Source organism: Balearica regulorum, chromosome 8, assembly GCF_011004875.1.
Source record: "Balearica regulorum gibbericeps isolate bBalReg1 chromosome 8, bBalReg1.pri, whole genome shotgun sequence".
Classification (NCBI taxonomy): Eukaryota; Metazoa; Chordata; class Aves; order Gruiformes; family Gruidae; genus Balearica; species Balearica regulorum.
The window spans coordinates 2,207,696-2,228,203 of record NC_046191.1 but is presented as its reverse complement, the minus strand read 5'-3'; the positions used below and the strand labels follow the sequence as shown (position 1 = coordinate 2,228,203).

The 20,508-nt window shown below is 48.3% G+C and overlaps 1 protein-coding gene across 5 annotated transcripts in view; it reads left to right on the top strand.

Moving 5' to 3' along the window:
- PDE4B (phosphodiesterase 4B) overlaps positions 1-20,508 on the top strand; it is a 213,070-nt gene that overhangs the window by 173,561 nt on the left and 19,001 nt on the right. For 4 of the 5 annotated variants that reach the window (XM_075759159.1, XM_075759161.1, XM_075759162.1 and 1 more), the window contains one exon: positions 11,962-12,074. In XM_075759159.1, coding sequence (XP_075615274.1) covers positions 11,962-12,074 — 113 coding nt within the window. Of the gene's footprint in view, positions 1-2,738; positions 2,996-11,961; positions 12,075-20,508 lie in introns of those variants that run through there. The other variant, XM_075759163.1, reaches the window with a different exon arrangement.

Here is a 20,508-nt window from a genome sequence, read left to right as displayed (position 1 = left end):
GGAATCTTGATCTTTAATTTGTATACTGTAACATTTTTAAAATTGAGGTTTACACAGCTGTTTCAGAGTGTGTGCGTATCTGACCCATGTAAACACACAAAATAAATGTAACAATACTTTTTTAGTTTAATTCAGGACCTTGACTTTTTATTAGCTAGTCCTTTCCAAGTGGTTTCCAATGCTCCATCTCAGCTGAACAGAGACGTTAGAATTATTTATTCTGTGGGAATGAAGATTCTACACTCTGCTGCAATGCCCACTGAAACTCTGGTCCTTCTCTCTGAGCAACATTTGGCAAATCCAGTTCTTTGCAAGGCAGTACTTGAGTAGCAGTCCTCTCCCCATTTTCCTCATTCTTTTTCAGTCTGTTTTTAAGGTGTCTGTGGGGATATCGCAGGCTTTCCCATCAGCAGCCATGAAAAACTACAGCTGTACCCCTCAAGTGACTCCTTCTTCAGTTCAGAGCTTTAGCTTCTTGTGCTCAGCGGGGCACTACACCCAGGCTGAGATTATCCCAGGAGGGTGTCTCAGCCGTTGGTTGCCTCTTCCACGTCATCATCCTCTCCTAGAAGGATCGATGCTCTTGGTGCTCTCGGTACCCTGCTGCCCAGCCCAGGGGACCCTGTACACTGACGTTAGAGGACTAACTAACGATAAGTGCTGCTTGTGGGCACCCGCAGTTACTGCCACAAAGCCTGGCAAAATCGAGTGACTTCTCCAGCTCCCGCGATAACAAACCGCAATCACCCAGCTCTAGACTAATTGGGAAGCAATTGCCTAGTTACTGCTAACAGTCAGTGGTCTGATCAGTGCGTTGCCAGCCCGTGTGGGTCCTTGGTGACCTGATTCTCATGACCTGGCTGCTGATCCACCCCAACCAGCCTGCACACCAGTACGGGTGGGTATAATAAGGTCTTCTACAGGTTTGTCCAGTTCTGCTTTAACTGGCTTCATCAGGGCTAGGCTCTAGCTCCAGGCTGACCTCTTGGTATGAGTCTCCTTGAAATGTTTCATTTTTGCCTCAAAATGGTGGCTGGGGCCCCATAACTGATCTTCTGCCACTCACCTTGGGGTGGGTTGCAGGAATCGGGATCAAAGCAAGGCCAGGGAGGACGGGCTGCCCAGCACCAAGGCTGCAAAAACTCTTCTGTTTGCTGCCAAGAGCTTCCATTTACTGCTTGGTCTCAAGACTCCGTCATTGTCATAAGATTAATTTCACCTAACTTCAGCCACCTAAAAATTATAGACCAATCTTAAGTAGTGGCTGGTTTTTGAAGAAAACGTATTGCGAGCTCAGGAGCAAACCATCCTGTCGTGCAGGAAGATCAGGAATTTCAGCAGAAGCCAACTAGGTGAAGCAAGGAGCTTCCTAGCGAGTCAAAGTGCAAAAAGAGCAGGCGAAGAGTGAAAAGGACTGGTAACAAGGGAGGGATGTAAAAGCGCTGTTTGGGTATGTGGGGTGAAGTCAGGCAGAACAAAGGCTGCCAGAGCTGTGGCTAGCGAGGGGAGTCCAACGTGGGTACGGAGTAGGGAAAGGAAGTTCAGAAAAAATGTTAATCTGTGGAGGAAATATAGCCTAGCGACAACTGGCACATGAAAGGCTGAAGTACTCAGTGCCTTTTTTGTCTCAGTCTTCGCAGACAGAACCTTGCACCCAGGCCCCAGTGCCCACCAGCCTGCTTGAGAAGGAGAGGGATGGAAAGCAATGAGGGAGCAGCGGGTTGGGGGCAACGTAGAGGAGGTGAATGTGTTCAAGTCCATGGCATTGGACAGGATTCAAGCTGGAAAAGCTGGATGATGTGGCTATGAGGTCACTGTGTGTCCTTCATGAAAAATTGTGGTGCTTGGGAAGGTCTGTGACAACAGGAAAAAGGTCCATCTTTGAGAAACGCGAAGGGGATCTGGGGAACTATGGACTAGTCAGACTCTTCTCGGTCACTGGAGAGGTCACTGAGGGTGTCCACTGGAGTCTGTTTCCAAACACACGAAGGACAAGACAGAAAGTTGGCAACGGTAGACACAGATTTGCTGAGGGCAAATTGTGCTTGAAAAGGTCTGACCTCCTTCTCCAAGGGCTAGGGGCTGGCCTGGCTGTGGGGACACGGAGGGGGGGGAGCTGTGGGTGGCTAACCTGGCTGCAGCGAGCACTTCGGTACTGTTTCGCACAGCATTCCCACTTGGAAGCTGGCATTGGCCAGACAAACGGACTGTTGACAAGGTTGGCTATTGCTGGACCACCAGGCTCTAAGGGCGGTGATGAAGGCTACGTGTCCAGTTGGTGGCCGATGACAGGAAGGGTGCAGGGTGTCTGTCAGTGCCCTGCAGCTACTTGAGCATCAGGCTGTTGTTGTTGATTAGCTGGGGATAGTCCTACTCTGGGTGGGAGGCTGGAGCAGATGACCTCCGGAGGTCCCCTCACACCAGTTTCTGTGAGTGCGGTAGAGAGGTGCCTTCTGCAGTTAATGGAGAAGGATGGGCACCTCCGGAGGGTGATTCAGCCCATCGCAGCAGTCATGCTGAGAATAGACCAGGATCACCCCTTGGAGGTCCCAGCCACTTTCCACTGACTGTGCAGGGAGCTTAGGTGATTAACTTTTAGACAGCTAAAGATAGCTCAGATGAGCCCCCCCCCAGTGACATTTCTCCAGGCTAATATTACTGCTTATCGGCGTTGCTCAAATTACACTGCAGCTGGCTCAGTGATCGAGCAGCGAGCGCGTGGGCTGTTGACTCAGAAACATCACTGCTACTATGGCAGTCGAGTGACTAGCAGACGTCTTCTGTGCTTCGCGTCGCGGCCGAGTCACGCTGCAGGCATTCCTCCTGTCACTGGAAGCCTCTGCTTCGGTGGTTAAATGAGCTGTGGCTTCTTCCTTCTTGGGATGGCTGCAGCATGGCGACGTGAAGCGTTTTGGTCTTGTGTCATTCTCTACAGGCAGGAGGTTTTTCTTTCTCCCTTGCATGTTGGTTTCCACGATCCTTGTGTCTTCTCTTGGTGAGGCATTTCTGCTTGCTCCCTGGAATCTTCCAGTTTGAACCTGGATGTGTCCCCGATGTTCTTGGCGGGTGCTGTTTTAATCACTGCCTTGGCATCTTCAGTGATTTTGGAGCCGTTTTTCTAGGGGCTGAGTTTTCCCAGCAGCCTTTCTGGGCAGCTGAAATGCTGTGTCCCAGAAAGGACCTGTCTTTAATTAGGGAACTTACAATGCCAGACTCCTCAGCAGTGTAACAGAACAGTTCATTTCTTCTGCTCCTTGTTGCTTTGGGGGAAAAAAGAAAAATGCCCCCCAAAATCTTGGCCTTATGTGTTTGAGGTTTTAGTGCATGTTGAACACTTTCATCAACAATGTCAGTGTTACAAGCATTATTCCTGGCAGCAGCATCTCACTCATTTCCTGGCATTTTTCGCAATTAGCAGTAGAAAGCTTTCACTTCATTTTTTTGCCTGTATCTTCCTCTATCATCTCTCAATACAGACTCCATTGTTTCTGCTGCTTTTGAGCCTGTGTTAAGATTTTGTCTGCGTTCCCCCGCAGCTGGATCTGCTCCAGTGCCACCTCTTCAGTGTACCTCTAGCAGTGGCTTTGCCAGTTAATCCCGTTGTCTCTCTTTGCAGGGGTTTCGCTACCCTGGCCTCTTACCACATCTCATCTATTAGAGCTGGGTAACAGAAAAGTCCCCATTTCTAAAATAGCTTTTTTCTAAAAGCGTTACTTCGAGACATGCTGCTCTCTTCATCTGCATGCAGTGCCCGTGCCCACGCCGTCTGCAGCCTGCCCGTCTCCCGCTGAGATCCGGCACCCGCTGGCCCCACTCCACGTCTCTCCCCGTGCCCAGCGCGGCTGCATTGTGCTGGGGAGCAAACGAAGAGCCCTTCGCTCTTACCCACAGCTCCCTTGCACGCCGGAGGGAGGCTTGCAGCATAGCTGCAGGTGTGAGAAATGTGAGAGGGGACAGCTAGAGTTACTGGTTGAACTGGAGTCCCAAAAATACGCTCGGGAGGGGGGAGAAGGGCAGGATCATCCATTTGTTCGCGGAGTTGCTCAAGAGCGTACTGGCTCCACCTGTTCCACAGGTGCCAGGGCTTTGTGCCTTTCTTAGCACATCTGCACTTATCTTTGCAAAAGATATAATTAGTTTCATTGCATACAATGAAATGTTGGGGGGGGGAAGTGCATCTCAATACTCTGTTGTTCCCATGATTTTAGATTACTCTGTAATTCCAGCCCTGCAGTCCAGCGGACTGGGAATGTGCTAGTGGCCAGAGACCTGCAAGAGGGGATGTGGTCGTGCTCTGGCAGCCCTGCCGGCACGTGTGGCATTAGGCTGTTCTGCTGGATACATCTTGCTTTTGAATAATACCTTCTTTTAGGTACATGTCTAGTTTTTATGCTTGAAAAAAAGTTGGAAATCTGGTCCGTAGACTCCCTGAATATTGGAAAAAATACAGGGCATCTGTAAAAGAAACCTGTAATGACAAGATACAGGGGTTTTTTTCCAGTGCTTGCAGTTTGTAAGATGGTTCTATCAGACTTGGACATTTTCAGTGCAGATTTTAAATAAATCACTGCAGTTTTGCTCTGCGCCTTTGATTTTGCTTCCTGTGAATTTTCAAACCCATCTACAGAACAACTTTCTCAAATACATATGTTAGATCTGTTAGAACAATGGTTTAATTCAAGGAAATAGCTCTCTGCTCATGGGTAGTCATGAATGCACTAACAGGATACATTAAAGAAATAAATTATTTGGTGTCAGTTATTCACTCGGCATTGTCAAGGGTAAATATGTAAACATGTCCGCACAATCTGTAAGCAACCACAGATACATTAGGGAAGGCAAAGGGTAAATGGCTGACAGCCTGCACAAGTCCCTGTTCTATCAAGTTTTGGCATGTCGTTTGTTGATAAACCTGTTTGACTGAACATGCTCCAAGCTCCCAGGTTTTAGAGTGATGCTAGGCACTGGCTAGTAATTATTGCAGGGCATAGAACGAATCTCGCTTTCTGAAGTTAACACAGCCGTATTCTTTTGTTGAAGGGAACTGGAGGGAGCATCTTTGGTGGTCTGGATCTATGTGACTTTTATCTAAGCCATGACCACACAAGTACCTTGTTAAATCGTGCAGAACACACTTCCTTTTTTTTCCTTTTCCTTTTTCTTCCCCTTTTTCTTCCCCTTTTTCTTCTCCTTCTCCTTCTCCTTTCTTTTTCTCTCCTCTAACCTGCATCAGGACTTCAAATCAAACGGGTCTGAGCTGAAGCGTAGATGAGTTCTGCTGGTGGATCAGTCTTTCGGGGATCAGATCGTATGTGAGGATCCCACAGGGAGGGCTTCTGCCAGCTTGCTTAGGTACAGGCTCTTGGTCATTAGTAGTCAAGGACTGAGAAATGTAAACGAAGCCTTCAGTGAACATCAGTGATATCCGTACCACTCACAAAATAATAATCTGTCATTCACACGATTAACTAGAGGGTCTCCCTTCTCATCTTAATCTTTTTTTGTCATCTAAATAATGACAACAATTATGATAATCTATAATAAATATAGTATGTTATATAATTAAAAATGGGTTGTCTTCAAGTCCTCTGATGAATTCTAAGTGATAAAGACTCATAATGTATATTGTTACGATTTTCAAGAAATGTCCATACCTGAATGTGCTTTCATTTTTTATTTTTTATTTACTTTGTAAATTATTTTAAATATCTATAAATAAGCAAAATATTCAAATGTGCCTAAAACAGCTGGGACAGGGGTTGTGTCTTATGGATTCACACCGAGAAGTATGTACTTTTTAAAATTGCACTCTTAATGTTATTTTCAAGCATTTCTACAAGTTAGGAGCCTGGGAGTGTGCTTTCAGACATTTCCTAAAGCAGAGTTTTCCGTGCCTGCAAGTGGTTTCATGCACCAGGATAAACATTTACATGTTCCCATACAAGGACACGAGGACTTCAAAAGCCCCAGCTCACCTAAGAGCCGTGGTGGAGCTCAGTTCACCAAACCTACTGATTACTGACCATTTGTTTCCCTGTCTCTAGTGGGAGTTAGTAAGCATTTTCTTCTGCAATACTTGTCTTTTAATCTTTTGTTTCTTATGAGTGTTTGTCTTCAGGTTTTGTTGAAATTTTATTGGTTTGTTAAACATTTGGGGAACTTTTCAGTGCCTGCCTATTGCCACGTTGTACATACTAGATTCGGGAACAGATCCAATAAAGCCTTTCCAAGGCAAAAGTGAGCAACTGCTCTTTTAATTTTAAATGGACAGATTTGATCCTGAGTCTGAATTGTTGTTCAGGTAAGGTTAAGTTAGAGTGATAATACTTTTTTATTAAATCAACTGGAATCACTGGAAAATGGGCACTTTGGTGACCTCAGTGGCCGTCCCTCAAGTCTCAGATGAAGTGCTGCTACGAAGGCAGGCTGGAGCTAAGGACAGAGTGCTTGTGGGAAGGACGGCCTCAAATGTTGAAGAAGTTTATAATTATAAATAGCTCCAATTTATTGCAGTCAGGATGCAATTAAAAGTAAATAACCCAGAAGATGTCTACTGGCACTGTAAACAAGTGGCTTTGCACGTGGAATAGGATATACTGTATTAAAGTTGGGAGGACTGCTGTAAGCTGAAATGCCTTCTTTTTAACCTTTATTGTGAAAGTTTCTCTCTGATTTTCTTTCAGCAGCCCTTTTTGATAGAGACTATTAGGAGTTTTTTGAGTCTTAAACTCTACGTGCCTAAGGTTTATGAGCAAAGTTACAATCCATTAGAAGTAACTGTTTCTTTTCTTTGCAGAATTAGGAATTAAGTTTTTTACCAGTACAGTCAGTCCATAATTTGATCTTTAAGAGTTGAGGAGAGCTGCGTTTGTAAAGATGTCTGCAAATATTTGTATTAAACATTTCTCGCCTGCCAAATTGGTCAATCTGTTCACAAGATAGAAACCCACTAGCAATATTAGCCTGCTAGATCATGGAGAACTTAGTTATTTGGCACCTGCAATATTCTACTGAGCAAAGAGGAGAACTGCAACTCCTCTCCAACTTTTTTTAACTAACTGGGATCTGGTATTTTGGCCACGCTTAAAACTTTTTAGCTTTTACACTTTCTGCCAGAACCAAGACATGCTATGTCTTAATGTATTTATTTAAAAGGGACGAGGGTGACGAGAGAATCATGAGGGAATCAGGAGAGAAAAAAACTCACTTTGAACTTTGGCGTTTGGATCTAGTTTCAAAATGTTTCCTGACTGGGTTTATCTCCTGTGTAAGCCAAGGGCCAAGCCACCGTTCACTCCTGCAGCTTGGGGACTCGGGTCTCTGCTCTCTGCCGCACCGTCCCGCCTTGCTGCCTTGTGGAGCTCAGTGCGTTTGGGTGACAGGATGGGGGACGGCAAGTTTGTGGGTTGAGAGAGGAACCCGACTGCGCAGCTGCAGCTGCAGATAGCACTGGCCTCACGCTCAGAGATATCCTGGCCAGCGGCAAGGGCCGGCGCGGGGGCTTGCACGCCCAGCCGTGCAGCGACCAGGGGCTGCAGCTCTGCGCTGCAGAGAAGCGTGGTACAGGCAGGGTTGGTGGGGGAGCGTCGGGCAAGAGTTCATCATAAAAACCCCCTTCTCATCTGTGACACATGTGCGTAAGTGTCCTTATGCTGAACCACTCCCAGGAAGGAGGATGATCTCCAAAACCTTTCACTTTTCAAGTGTGCAAGATGAAAAAAAGCCTCAAGTCCATATTCATTAGCAGCTCTCACCTTGAAAAAATGATAGCACGGCTAAGTCAGTAAATGTGGAAAAGCTTCTAAAAAATGGACAAAGTCCCTTCTCTAGTGAGAGATACTGTTGTTCCATCATCTTACAGAGACAAAAAAAAAAAAAGATGGCAAAAAATACCAAAAATGCAGTTGTTGCAAAATACTGGCACATAAATGAATTGCATTTAAGTACGTTAGAGTGTTCTAAGTGCCAACGGAAAAATATTAAATGGTCAGTGTGCTGCTTCTGAAGGCTCGGCCAGTCTGTCCGCAAATCAGGTCTGGCAGCAAATCAGGTCTGGTGATGAAATGTCACCTCAGTTTCTGCTAAATTGCTGTCAGGACCAAAAGTCATGCACAAACACCGTGTAATATTTGAAAACTGAAACAAACTCATTTAGGTAATTAGTTCTTTATTCTGTCTCGGAAATGATTTCACATAGGGCACTAGAAAAAATGACGGAAATGCCAGTTATAATTTTATGGGTAAGGGCTCGGTTATGCAACACCCAAATATAAACTGAAACATGATACAGTTGAAGACACATCATATAGTATTCCAGGAGACCATATCCAGAATGTTTCCGTAAATGACCGTGTGCCTCAGCTGTACCAAGAAGGTTATCGAAGTCTGTGAGTGGAGAAGGTTTAAGAGTGTTTCTGGCAGAGGGTGTTGCAATGCTGATGTCAGTGGGACGCTCACCTTGGCTTCATGGAAAGAACATGTCATGTAGCATGTAAACTTCTGTTTACTGGTTATTTGAATCCCTGTAGTGACACTGGACACCACTCGTCAAGAGAATCCCGATGCACTTCATCTTTATTACATTTGTAGAAGAGCAACTTCTTCTAACTGACTTTAAATCTGACTTATCTTACAACATTTCATTGGGGACTTGAAGTACATATTTTAATTTTACATGCTGTTTTTGGAAAACACCTGGTGAAAATTTAGCCTTATCTGTGGAATCGTAGCCAGTGCTTTCACAATTTATTTGTAAGTAGTCGCGAGTTAACAAACAGGGAGTTAGCGGAGTTGCACGTACACAAGGAGGGCTGGTTTGATACAAAATGGGGTTTCCAGGTTGGTTGGTCTCAGACTGGGTCATGTAGAAAGTGGCTTAGGAGACAGTTACTGAGTTTCTAAGAGGGGTTGAGCTCGGGCTGCCTTCCTTCTGTCGAGGACGATAGGGTCTTTTCTTCTACTCGACTGTCTAATTTCTTGAAACTCGTATGAATGTGGTATGTTTGACGTAATTCCTGGCCAAGCAAATTGAGCTAAAACTCACCAGCAGGTTCAGAAATGACTGAGGAAGGAGGGCAGGGAGGGTGGAGAAGCTGAAAGACGCACAGACACCTGGAAGGAGGCACGCCATCAGAACCTCATTTCACAAGACTCATTTCCTTATGAAAATGAGTGAAAAGATCTTTAGATTAGTCAAAACCAAAAGACACTTAAGAATTTAAGAAGAGCTGCCGAAGGATGCGGGTAACGTCTCTTTCCCTGGGTCTGAAACCCAGATGGAGCTGTGGGCAGGCCAGTGGAAATGTGCAGGCGTAGTGTCAGAAAAAGCAAGTTCTGAAAGAAACATTAACAGTGCTTTTATATGGATATACTCTTCTTCTAGACTGGGCAGTAAACAGCTTTTGAACAGTAGCAGATCTCACCTTTTTTTTTTTTCCTTAAAACGATACTTAGCAAGAGCTGTTTACTATCACTTTACTGTATGTTTGCCATTGAAATGACTAGAGATATTTTAAGTGGCAGTTTTCAAAACATCTGCATTTCATAGAATCACAGAATCACAGAATCCCAGACTGGTTTGGGTGGGCAGGGACCTCCCAGCCCATCCAGTGCCACCCCCTGCCATGGGCAGGGACACCCTCCACTAGCCCAGGTTGCCCAAAGCCCCATCCAACCTGCCCTTCAACACTGCCAGGGAGCCAGGGGCAGCCACAGCTTCTCTGGGCACCCTGTGCCAGGGCCTCAGCACCCTCACAGGGAAGGATTTCTGCCTCCCATCCCATCTCCATCTCCCCCCCTGCAGCTTCAGGCCATTCCCCTGGTCCTGTCACTCCCTGCCCTTGTCACCAGACCCTCTCCAGCTTTCCTGGAGCCCCTGCAGGGACTGGAAGGGGCTCTAAGGTCTCCCCGCAGCCTTCTCTTCTCCAGGCTGAACAAGCCCAACTCTCTCAGCCTGTCTCCATAGCAGAGGTGCTCCAGCCCTCGGATCATCTCCGCGGCCTCCTCTGGACTCGCTCCACCAGCTCCATGTCCTTCTTGTCCTGGGGACCCCCGAGCTGGACCCCAGGGGGTCTCACCAGAGCAGAGCAGAGGGGCAGGATCCCCTCCCTTGACCTGCTGGTCATGCTGCTTTGGATGCAGCCCAGGACACGGTTGGCTTCCTGGGCTGCAAGCACACATTGCTGGGTCATGTTGAGCTTCTTGTCTCCCAACACCACCAAGTCCTTCTCCTCAGGGCTGCTTCCAGGTCAACTAATTTACATGATAAAGTAGTTGATAGAGAATATGCATGTTAGAAAGGAAAATATGCCCAAGTTCTGTGTGTTTTGGCGATTTCCACCTGCTTTTTGATGTATGTATCACAAAAGTATGCAAGAACGAGATTATTTGCCATGTTTGGAGCTCTATGAGCACAGAAAAAACATTAACTTTCAATGCCACAAATATTCAGATTTACTGACTATTTAAAATGTGTCTGTGCCAAGTGCTCCTTGCGAGTTCATTGCTGAATTACTCTTTGGCAGCATTTATTTTCTGCCATGTAACTTCCAACATTGAACATACGGTCTCTGTACAATACGTAACGAAGTTCGTTGCTTTATGGATATGGTAAATGATGAAGAGGGTCTGTCCCGACGAAGGCAGATACCAGCACGAGGCGCAGAGGACGCAGGGGGCCGCGGAGGGTGGCAGCCCTGCAGGGAGCATTGCCCGTGCAGTCCCGGCGTGTGTTTGGTAGGGAGGGCAGTGGTATACACATGTATGGGGCATATGTGGATAGAGCATATGTGCTATACAGCAGATACTTTGCTGAGTGTATATCATAGCAATCCTGACCTCTGATGTCACTGTTACCTGCTCCGCCAGTGCCATTAGAAATGCTGAATCCATTAACTTTGGAAGATTTATGGGGTAAGCATATGTCACTGGTATTATGAGAAGCAGTTACATTCATGGGGAGATTTTGTGATTCACTGTATCCGCTTATGTAAACCTTAACTTTTACGCCACGAGCTGCTCAGGAGCACGTTGTCCTGCTGGCAGGATCAAGGAGCAGAGCTAGGTGGGAGCAGGGGCTGGCGGGGTTGGGGAGTAGGGCTGGAGAGGCTGGGGTGCAGGGCCTGCTGGGCAGCGCAGGCAGATGGCACTGGGGAGCACGACCAGAGGGGTGTGGGGCTGGTGGAGTTGGGGAGCAGGACCAGGTCAAGGCTGGTAGGGAACAAGGCCAGCAGAGCTGGGGAGCCAGGACGGACAGGGAGCAGGGATGGCTGGGTTGGGGAGCAGGGCTAGCGGGCTTGGGGAGCAGGGGCTGGCAACAAGCAGGGGTTGGTGGGGCTAAGGAGCAGGACCAGGTGGGATTGGGCAGCAGGGCAGGTGGGATCGGGGGACAGGGATTGGCAGGGAGCAGGACCAAATAGAATTAGGGAGGAGGGCTGGCTGGGTTGGGGAGCAGAGCTGTTGGGGAGCAGGACCAGGCAGGCTGGGGAGCAGGGCTGTTGGGGCTGGGGAGCCGGCTCCGGGCAGGGCGCAGGGGCCCGGCCGGGCAGGGAGCGGGGCTGGAGCAGCACCAGCATCCCGGGCGCGGGCAGCGCCGAGCGGCGGGGGCGGCCCGGGCCCCCGCAGCGGCCGGGCGGCGGGGGAGGCGGCGCTCCCGAAGCCGCAGCCCAGCCCTGCCCTGCCCTGCCCGGGGGGCGCCCGGTTCCCCGTCCCGCGGGGGCAGGGCTGGCTGCGGGGCCGGGGCGGGCCGGGGCGGGGCGGGGCGGGCGGCCGGGGCAGGGGCCGTGCCGGGTGCCAGCGGCGGGCGGGGATTTGCTCGCCGGCGGCGAGGGGAGCGCAGCGGCGGCCGCATGATGAGGGAGCGGTGCGGCACCTCCGGCGGCGCTGGCGGCGGCTCGGGCGGCCCCGCCATGGAGAGGCTGCCGCCGCGCCAGCCCGACTACATGTCCGTCTGCCTCTTCGCAGAGGAGCCCTACCAGAAGCTGGCCATGGAGACGCTGGAGGAGCTCGACTGGTGCCTGGATCAGCTGGAGACCATCCAGACCTACCGCTCCGTCAGCGAGATGGCATCCAACAAGGTGAGCCGAGCGGCGGGGGGATGCGGAGCGGGGGGGATGCGGAGCGGGGGGGATGCGGAGCGGGGGGGGATGCGGAGCGGCGATGCACGGCAGCGGGATGCCCGGACCGTCTGCGCGCCTGTACAGGAGAGCAACTCCCAAGTTACTCCCGGGGAAGGAGGTGCGGGTTTCCCCCACAGAGGCACGGCCAGAAAAAAAACTGGCGGTGGCACGGCGGGACGGCGTGGGGAGAGCGATCCTTACCGCCCGGCTCATTTCTGAGAAGTAAAAGAGGTTTCAATTAGCGCCGGTCCCCTCGGAACCGATATTACCAGAAACGCTGTGAAAACGCCCGCATTTAACAAATTATCACTTCAAAAGTCAATTATCTTTATTGTTGTCTGTCCGTAATAATGGCAAATTCTAAACATTGTGGTACGTTATTTTATTGCTGTTTTGTCTTTCGGTAAGCGTTTAATTTTGTTTTTAATGTGGTGGGCTGGCTCGGTACCGCTTGCCAGCACATGATGAGGGTGCGAAGTCAAAGATCGTGCATAGGGAATGAGCTCCGACAGGAGCTGCCTGCCCGCTGCCAGGGATCTGGGTTGGTTTTTTGGGGGTTTTTTTTTAGTTTTTAATGCGCCGTGAGCGAAAGGGGAATTTTGAGTTTTTCCTGCGGGGAGTAAGGTGGTAAAATAAAGTAAGAAAAGTACGCTGTGCTGAAAGTCAGAGAAGCAGGGGAACGAGCAGAGAGTCCCAGGAGTGAACTGGGAAGCAGGAGAGAGGAAAGAAACCGAAATGCGAGGGCTGGACACCCGTCTCGATGCAGCTTTTTGGATGCAGCCGATGTTCCTGCCCCCCCTCCCCGCGCTGGAGCCGGGCTCCCCAGCTCCGTCTGGCCGAGCCAAAGCATCAGATGAATTTCGCTTCAGCATCTCCCCGAGTCAGACCTTAATTTGCCGGAGCTGGATGGAGACGCTCCCTCCCCCGGGGCCGGAGCCACCTCCCCGCTCTGATCCCAGCCGCTGCCCGGGGCAGCGCTTGGCTGCCAGCGGAGCCTTCACACCTCCGGGACAGGCTGGCTGCTCCCCATCCCCGTGCCTTGGGTTTTTTTTCAAGCGCGGTTTTTTGCACCCAGGCTTTCACGCAGTGTTTACAGCCATGCGTTGTCCGATGGAGCAGGTCACACAGTCCCAGACTGAGCTTGCTCCGTCTTTGGGATGCGGGCTGTGTCCGCTGTGTCCATGCCTTTGACCAGTTGTCGTGGTTAAACCCAGTTCTGAGTTGTACTGCACGAACCCGATGTTAATATTTTTTTCCTAATTGGAAATGAATGAAATCAGAAATGCTGAATCACAAACCGATTTTATGGAAAAAGTTGAGCAAAGAAATCTCGTGTTATTTCAGCTTCCTCCTCTGTTAGTGATTACCACAACGTGCAGGGGCAAAGGAAGCAATAAAAGTTTTATAGACCAAGCTTTCAAGAAAGGAATATTTCTTTTTTTTTTTTTTTTTTTTGAGTTTGTGTTGAGGGAAGCCAGGGTGAAAGTTGAGAGGAAGGTTTAGGCTGCAGAGACGGCTGCACCTCTGATGAGGACACTGATGACCTTCGTTTTGAGATTTTTTTTTTTCGCAGAGTGCCAAATCTGGACTCGTGAAGGTGAAAGACTAAATTGCTTCTTGTAGTAAGTTGTGATCTCTCTGTGTGCAAATGGCTTACAGCTGGGTCGAGCAAAAGGTTCCCAAAACTTTGTTCTTTCATAACCAGTTTCTGAAACGTCTGCGTTTTTTTGGTCAACTTCCAGTATCGTTTTCAGCTATGAAAGAAAAGCATAAAATGGCCTCACACCTCGCTTTCCTTTCCTCCTCAGCGGTAAACATTGACACAAATTAGTTTGGGGGTTTGTGGTTTTTGGGTTTTGGTGGCAGATGTACAATCTGCAGAGTGATCTTACAGTGCAAGAAGCCGTTGGGTTGGAAACGTGCATCTTCAGGAGAAGGCTGCAACAGTCCTTAATTGGTCAGGTTTTTCCCTTCACCAAGTATCCCACTCAACTGCCTGCTTCAGTCAAAGGCATTTAAATTTGTCACAAGTAAATAGCAAAACAGTCAGATGCTTTGAAAACAGGATGCTTTGGCTCCACATTGGTAAAGAAAAACGGAAAGAGAAACAGTATAGATAGGAAGAAAGCAAATAGACTCAGCATGCTCCCAAGTGCAAGAGCAGTATAAACAGTGACCTATCTTCCTGACCTCAGCTCTCGCCGAGTTCCTGGCCCCGCGCCACCCAAGCCAAACTACGTCATTTGAGACTGATAGTAGGCATGGCACAGCTGTTGCAAGTGTGACTCGAATTTCCTGTCTCCTTCCTGACAGACGTAGTTTAGAAAATCCAGAGTTGCAACAACAGCAGGCAGAGAGGGAGGATCTCGGCATACGTGTTTGCAGGGTGATTCTCAGAAGTCCTGCACGAAAAAGGAATCGCTGGGGGGAAACGCCATGCAGGATGGCATCCTGGCTTTAAGTTGATGGTTTTCGGAAAGCATGAGTTAAAACATGTGCGTAGACTTTTTTAAGCTGTGAGTTAATTACAGGAGAAGTGAGGAAATGAGCAGCTAATCTTACTGTGAGCTAACAAGCCTGATTGCACTGACATCAGTGTGAGCCAAGGGAGCACCTTCGCTTGCACAGTGGGACCCTACAGTCCTACGAGTGGGGATCCGACATAAAACTGGCAAAAAGGGGAACTCCATTTCCCGGCGTGGTGTTGGCTGCCGTGAGTCCTGACGCATTACCAGAGCAATGCCTGATCCACAAACGGGCCCGAGTCCCTTGCTGCTCCAGCTGCAGGCTTCTGCTAAAGAACAACTAACTGTGCACTGGTGCCCTTAGCTTTCTAAATTAGAGAAACAACTACCTGGAAGACTACCTGGTTGCAGGGAAAGCAACAGACATGAAGGGAATTTATTTTCCTAACTAATCTTGCTCTGAGCAGAGTATGGCCCTGCAACTTTGCAATGAGACAAAATTACCCGTAAAGTTCTGTAGGCACTCGGTGCTGCCTGTAGAAGCAGACCATGCGTATTTACATTATTGTAACATATATGCTCTTTTTTTTCCTGCATTTATCACCCTGCCCAGCTTCCAGCTTTGGCAACTGCTGTGTCTCAGAAGGATTTGTGAGTCATGGGCCTGCTAATAAAGAGGGGGTATTTTCTCTCTTGGTGGCCACCCTGTAATGTTGCACATGGCATTAGGCAGCTGTCCGCAGCCTCGCTTGTCCTGCAGACGGAAGCGTAGGACCCCCTCGGCTCTATTACCTAATATAGCATTTGGGATCGGGGGGTGGACATGCTCAGTGCATCCCCCAAATCATAAAAAGGAGCAAGTACTTTTCCCAGCTGAAGTGTTGGTCTTGCCAGGTCCAAGTTTGTAAGGGGCGATAATATCAGAAATGAGGGATGGAGAAAATGTATTATTTCTCAAGAAATACCTACCTACCTGTGTGTGAGGGATCACATGTAAAATGGATTTTTCTGAATGAACGTAAGCAGCACCTTTCCGTCTCCTCGAATTAGACCAGTCTTGTTTAGAGCTTTTGGCAGTCCATCAAGTAAGTAAATGGACAGATAACGTAATTTGCGGTCTGTGGGGATATTCTAATTTTGAGTAGACAGAGGCATTGTCATCAGGGTGCCTGCCTTGTGCTCTTGCAACTTTCAAAACCCACTTCTATCCCCAGACTGTTCCCTGGGGGGCCCTTCCCTGCCAGCACTGCCTGTGCAGCTACAAACGCTGCAGAGTAAATCCTTAAACTCTCTTATGTCAACTCCTAAAGACTTCTCCGTTACTACTGAGTGCTGCATAATGCAACTCAAATCTTGCCACTCAAAGCTGTTTCCAGCCAGCAGCTCAGGACGGCAGCACGACGGAGCTCTGCACTCCTGTCTGGGTCACTTACGAGCCAGAAGCCACTAAGATAAACAGAACTGATTTCATTTTGCTTGTATTTCAAAGGGCATTTCAGTCAGAAAAGAGGAGCAAGGCCGCACCTAGCTTTCAGGAGACAGTGGCTAAATAAACATATGGACACTAATGTAAACTCCTGAGGTCCATGGTGGAGGTCGAGCACAGCGCAGGGCCAAGTGCCAGCAGTGTATGTGCCAGGCTGCACAGCCTCCACGCTCCCTCGCCTGTCTTCTGCCCCTCCGTCAGCCCCCAATCTTGTTCTCTTCGTACGTGATGTTTCCCTTAAGCGGTGCCGAGTTGTTTAGTCTTTCGCTTGCTTTTGCTGTAACTTCCTTTGTTTAATATGCTTTAAAATAGCCGACCGCTGCACAAAGAGAGGCTTGTTCGCTTGTGCTGCAGCCAGTGAAACAAAGAGACTTCCACGTCTCCTGTTTTTACAAGCCGGGATGAATCACTGAGCTCCGCACGCGGTTCCCCAGCCGCACGCCGGTATTCCCCTTGCCCGGGGACTCGCCTTACGGAAACAGGGATCCGCGACCGAGCGCCTGGGAGAGCTCTCCGGAGTGCGCGGGCCGGTTGGAGCAGCCCTTGGCATTGCTCCGCAGCGGTCCCTGCAGAGCTGGTCACTGCAGAGCCCTAACGCACGTTGCCCGTGTCGGTTTGACGTCGGCATGCTCCGCGGCGGTTAACTGTTTCTTAGGCGTACAGCTGCTGTCTGCAGAGCAGGACACTAGACAATCAGTAAGCTCGATGCGAACTGCGGTAGGAGCTCTTTATATCTGAGGTTGGGAATATTCACTCCATCTTTGTTTCATCTGATGGCATTTTATTTGTGTTGAGGATGTCCTTGTCCTTGTTGAGGATGTCAGAGGGCACTGTGTTTCTTAAGGCAAAAGCTACGCATGATGTGGGAGCCAGGTTTTTTAACAGAGACACTTGGAGGTGGTGAACATGAGGTTCCAGTGAAGCCTGCTGGGTGAGGAGGAGCCAGCTCTGGATGGTGGCTCTGCCCCAGACTCTGAAACCCCTCAAAGCTCCTCATGGATGTTCAAGACTTGGGGAGCTGGGTCCAAATCAACTCCAGTGTATCAGTTCTCATCACTATCATAAATGGACTTTTAGGGTAGCTGTCTCCGTATCCATCCTATTCCTCCTCCCTTGCTCTTTGGCCTCTAAAATAAATCATTCTGATTATATCAAATACGTCATAAGAGTGGGGTGGAATAGTGGGGCCATATGCGGGTTTATTTAACAATCTAATATTTTGGTCTCGCGAGCCCTCCAGGCTGTCAGTTTCCAGATCTCTTAAACTGATTGAAATATTAAAAATATGAACTATTGGAAAGCTGCACCATTGCCTGTGAAGAGCATCGGTACAGCATTAGGAGCCAATGCCCCGTTGGAGATACCCTCCTAGAGCAGAGTGACTCTGAGTGGCGGATGCTTTCTCATCTTCTGGAACTGTTGCGGTAAACGGGTGGGAAAAGCCCATACGAGGGAGATCCCACGGCCACACACCATGTGTGCTGCTGATGCACATCTGGATAGCCACAGCAGAGATGAAGACTTTTCGGGTTGAATTTTGGTTCGAATCCATCTTCCCAGGAGCCTTTCTGGGGAGCCACCCTCCTTCAGGGCACGATGGTGCCCAGGACCTTCTACCCTGTCCTTTAAACATTTCTGCTTGTACTTGAATGTGATGGGGTTTAAAGTGCTGCATTCTCAGACTTTTACGTTATAACAAATTAGGGTGGGGCTTAAATAAATAATAGCTCAAAGGCAGGTTCAAAATGAATCATGATTTGAGGGCAGGACTAGAGAGTGACTAACTGTTCAGAGCAGTGACCTCTCTGGAATTGAAGTGAGGATACTGGAGACGCATGACATCTCAGAGGAGAAGCATCACTTAGGATGAGGGTGAGCCGTGAAGGATTTCAAGGTAGGATTTAATCCTCGGAGCAGTCCTCATCCTGACCCTGATTTTGTGGACTGGGCCAGTTTCCACAGCCTGACCCCAAACTCCTCATTTTTTACCCCGTTGCAGAGCAACTGCTTTCAGTGGGGCAGCTGGTGATCAAAATATTTGCACTAAGTGAAACTTAATTGAAAGATGTTGCGTTATCAAAGCCAGAACATGTTGTGGAGATGTATTGGTTTGAAGGCTCATCCGTCAGAGCTCTTAGAGGGAGAGATTCCCCTGATTACAGCCTTTGCTCTGTGTTTAAAGCAAACAAACAAGAAGTGCCTCACCTTTCTGGTGGTTGATCACTGCTGGGCAAATGCTACATAAAAATTACTCTGCAAATCATTTGCCTATCTCTATGCAAGAAGAATTTTTCATTAAAATATATTTACATTAATTAGTGCCTTCCGTATGGTTTTGGTGCTTGCATTAGGCTCATTTTCATTTTGGCAGGACCAACTGCCACAGGGGTTTTTTTGGGGGGATAGTGTATTGTAAAGCTACACTGATTCTTCCCAGGACTTCCTATTTAGCCTGTGTTTTCTGAAGCGAACTGACTTCTGTCAATTAAAAGTTGCTAGAGTTTTTCTCATCATGGCCATCTTGGAAAAGTCATCTCAGGGCACAAAGTTATTTGAATTTTCCAAAGCCTGTTCTCCTACTCAGGTAAAAACCCAGCTGGATTTGCCTAAATGATGACTGCAGAGCCTGACTCAAATTTCAATTAAATTTAAATTGCTGCTTCATACGATTAACAAAATCCCATGTTTAATTGCATTGCTCTCTTGTTAAGTGACAAATGCTCTTCCCTCTCAGTTTTGGGTTGGTTGTTGTTGTTTTGTTTTTTTTTTTCCTGAAGCTTGAAAATATAATCCAGGCGTATTTCATCTGGATGGCCAGCATCTCCTTGCAGTTCCCCCCCAAGCCCCGCAGGAGCAGGGATGCTTCTGCCCGCTCGCTGCCTGCCCTGGCAGGGATGAGCGGCTGGGGAGGCTCTGGTTTGTGGGCTCGCTTTACATAGTTGTTCGGCTTCCTTTGCCACTCGAGGCTGCATCACTGTGGTTTGCATGGGTGTGACTGACAGAAGATTTTGGTCTGAGATCTGCAGCCTTCTGGAGCGCTATCTGCTCTGGAGGCCTCAGATGTTGTCAGCTGCAGCAGGTCTTTCTTTAATCAACTTTATGTCAACAAACAAGCTGCTGTAGGTTTTAATTTTGCTGTTGCTTCCTAGCCTTCAGCTCGGGCTGGTACTCATCATCTGTTCTTCCTGATTTTCCTTTGGCAGTTAACACGACAAACATTTTTCCACCTGGTAAAACTCTATAAAAATGATTTTGCAGAACAAGTGTTTTTGCTTGTTTCTGGTTTTGGCTTGCCTCTCGTTCGAGTGAAGAATAAAAGCAGTGCTGGGATGAAAAACTGATATGAATGCTCACCACGCTGTGCTCAGCTGCTCTGGAAAGGGTGGTACTAGTCTCAGGAGTTACCTCTTGCCTGTAATGTACCATTTATGTGGTCCTTCCTTCTTACAGTGCAATTCGGTTTATGTTATAAAATGCACCTTTCAATGACGGAGAGAGAGTGCAGTTCCCAGGGGATCGCTGGTCTGGTCGAGAGCTCTTGCGTGTGCAGTTTGGTACTTACTGGTGAGGAAATTCATACAAAATAGAATAAGCTGACATGTAGATTCCAGATCAAGTTACATGTATTAATTGTCTAGAAGAGACCTGTTCTTAAGTATAGGAAGAGCATTGTGGATGAAGCAGAAACCAACCTGAGCCTCTTCCGAAGGAACCCACAGCTTCAGCTCAAGCTGCAGACTGGGCCATACCCCACTGCCACAGTTTTTCTGCCTGAGGAGACACACAATACGTGCTTCATCACACCACGCAGCGTGAAATCTTAAACTCTCACAGTCCTGGTATTTCATGGCAATCCAAATGTAAATCTAAACCCAGGGCTGTTGGGTACCAAATGCAACGGTATTGGATGCACCGAGACTTGAATTTGTTGGCAATAGATGCTGCAGGACTATCCTGACCAAGGAGGTGGTAAGCAGATTTGCCCCTGCAGGGTACGACAGGCATTTTCCTCATGTGCCAACAAAAACTCAGGCGGGCACACCTTATAAACACATGACACACTCATTTTCAGGAAAGTAAACGGGGTGGTTTCTCCATGACCTTACCAATTCCGCAGCATCGGGTGGAGGGGGGTTTTCTTCTGCCTTACCAGTTCCCAGCAAGTGAGTAACGTGCCCCAGGCCTGCTTTTAAATAAGGAAATTCAGTCTCATTTCTAAGCAGTGCTAATCCACAGTGCTTTCCTTCGGCAGGATCCTATAGGGAGTTTTTCCTTTCCGGCATTTTAATGCAATTTGCATATTTTGAGTCTCATTTGTCTGGAGATGAGCTGGAAATGGACCGGTGGTAACACTTCTGCTTCAGGTTCCACTTCATCACTTTTTAAGCCCCATGTTGCGTAAATATGTCCCACCCAAGAGAGGTTCTGCTGCTTTCAGAAA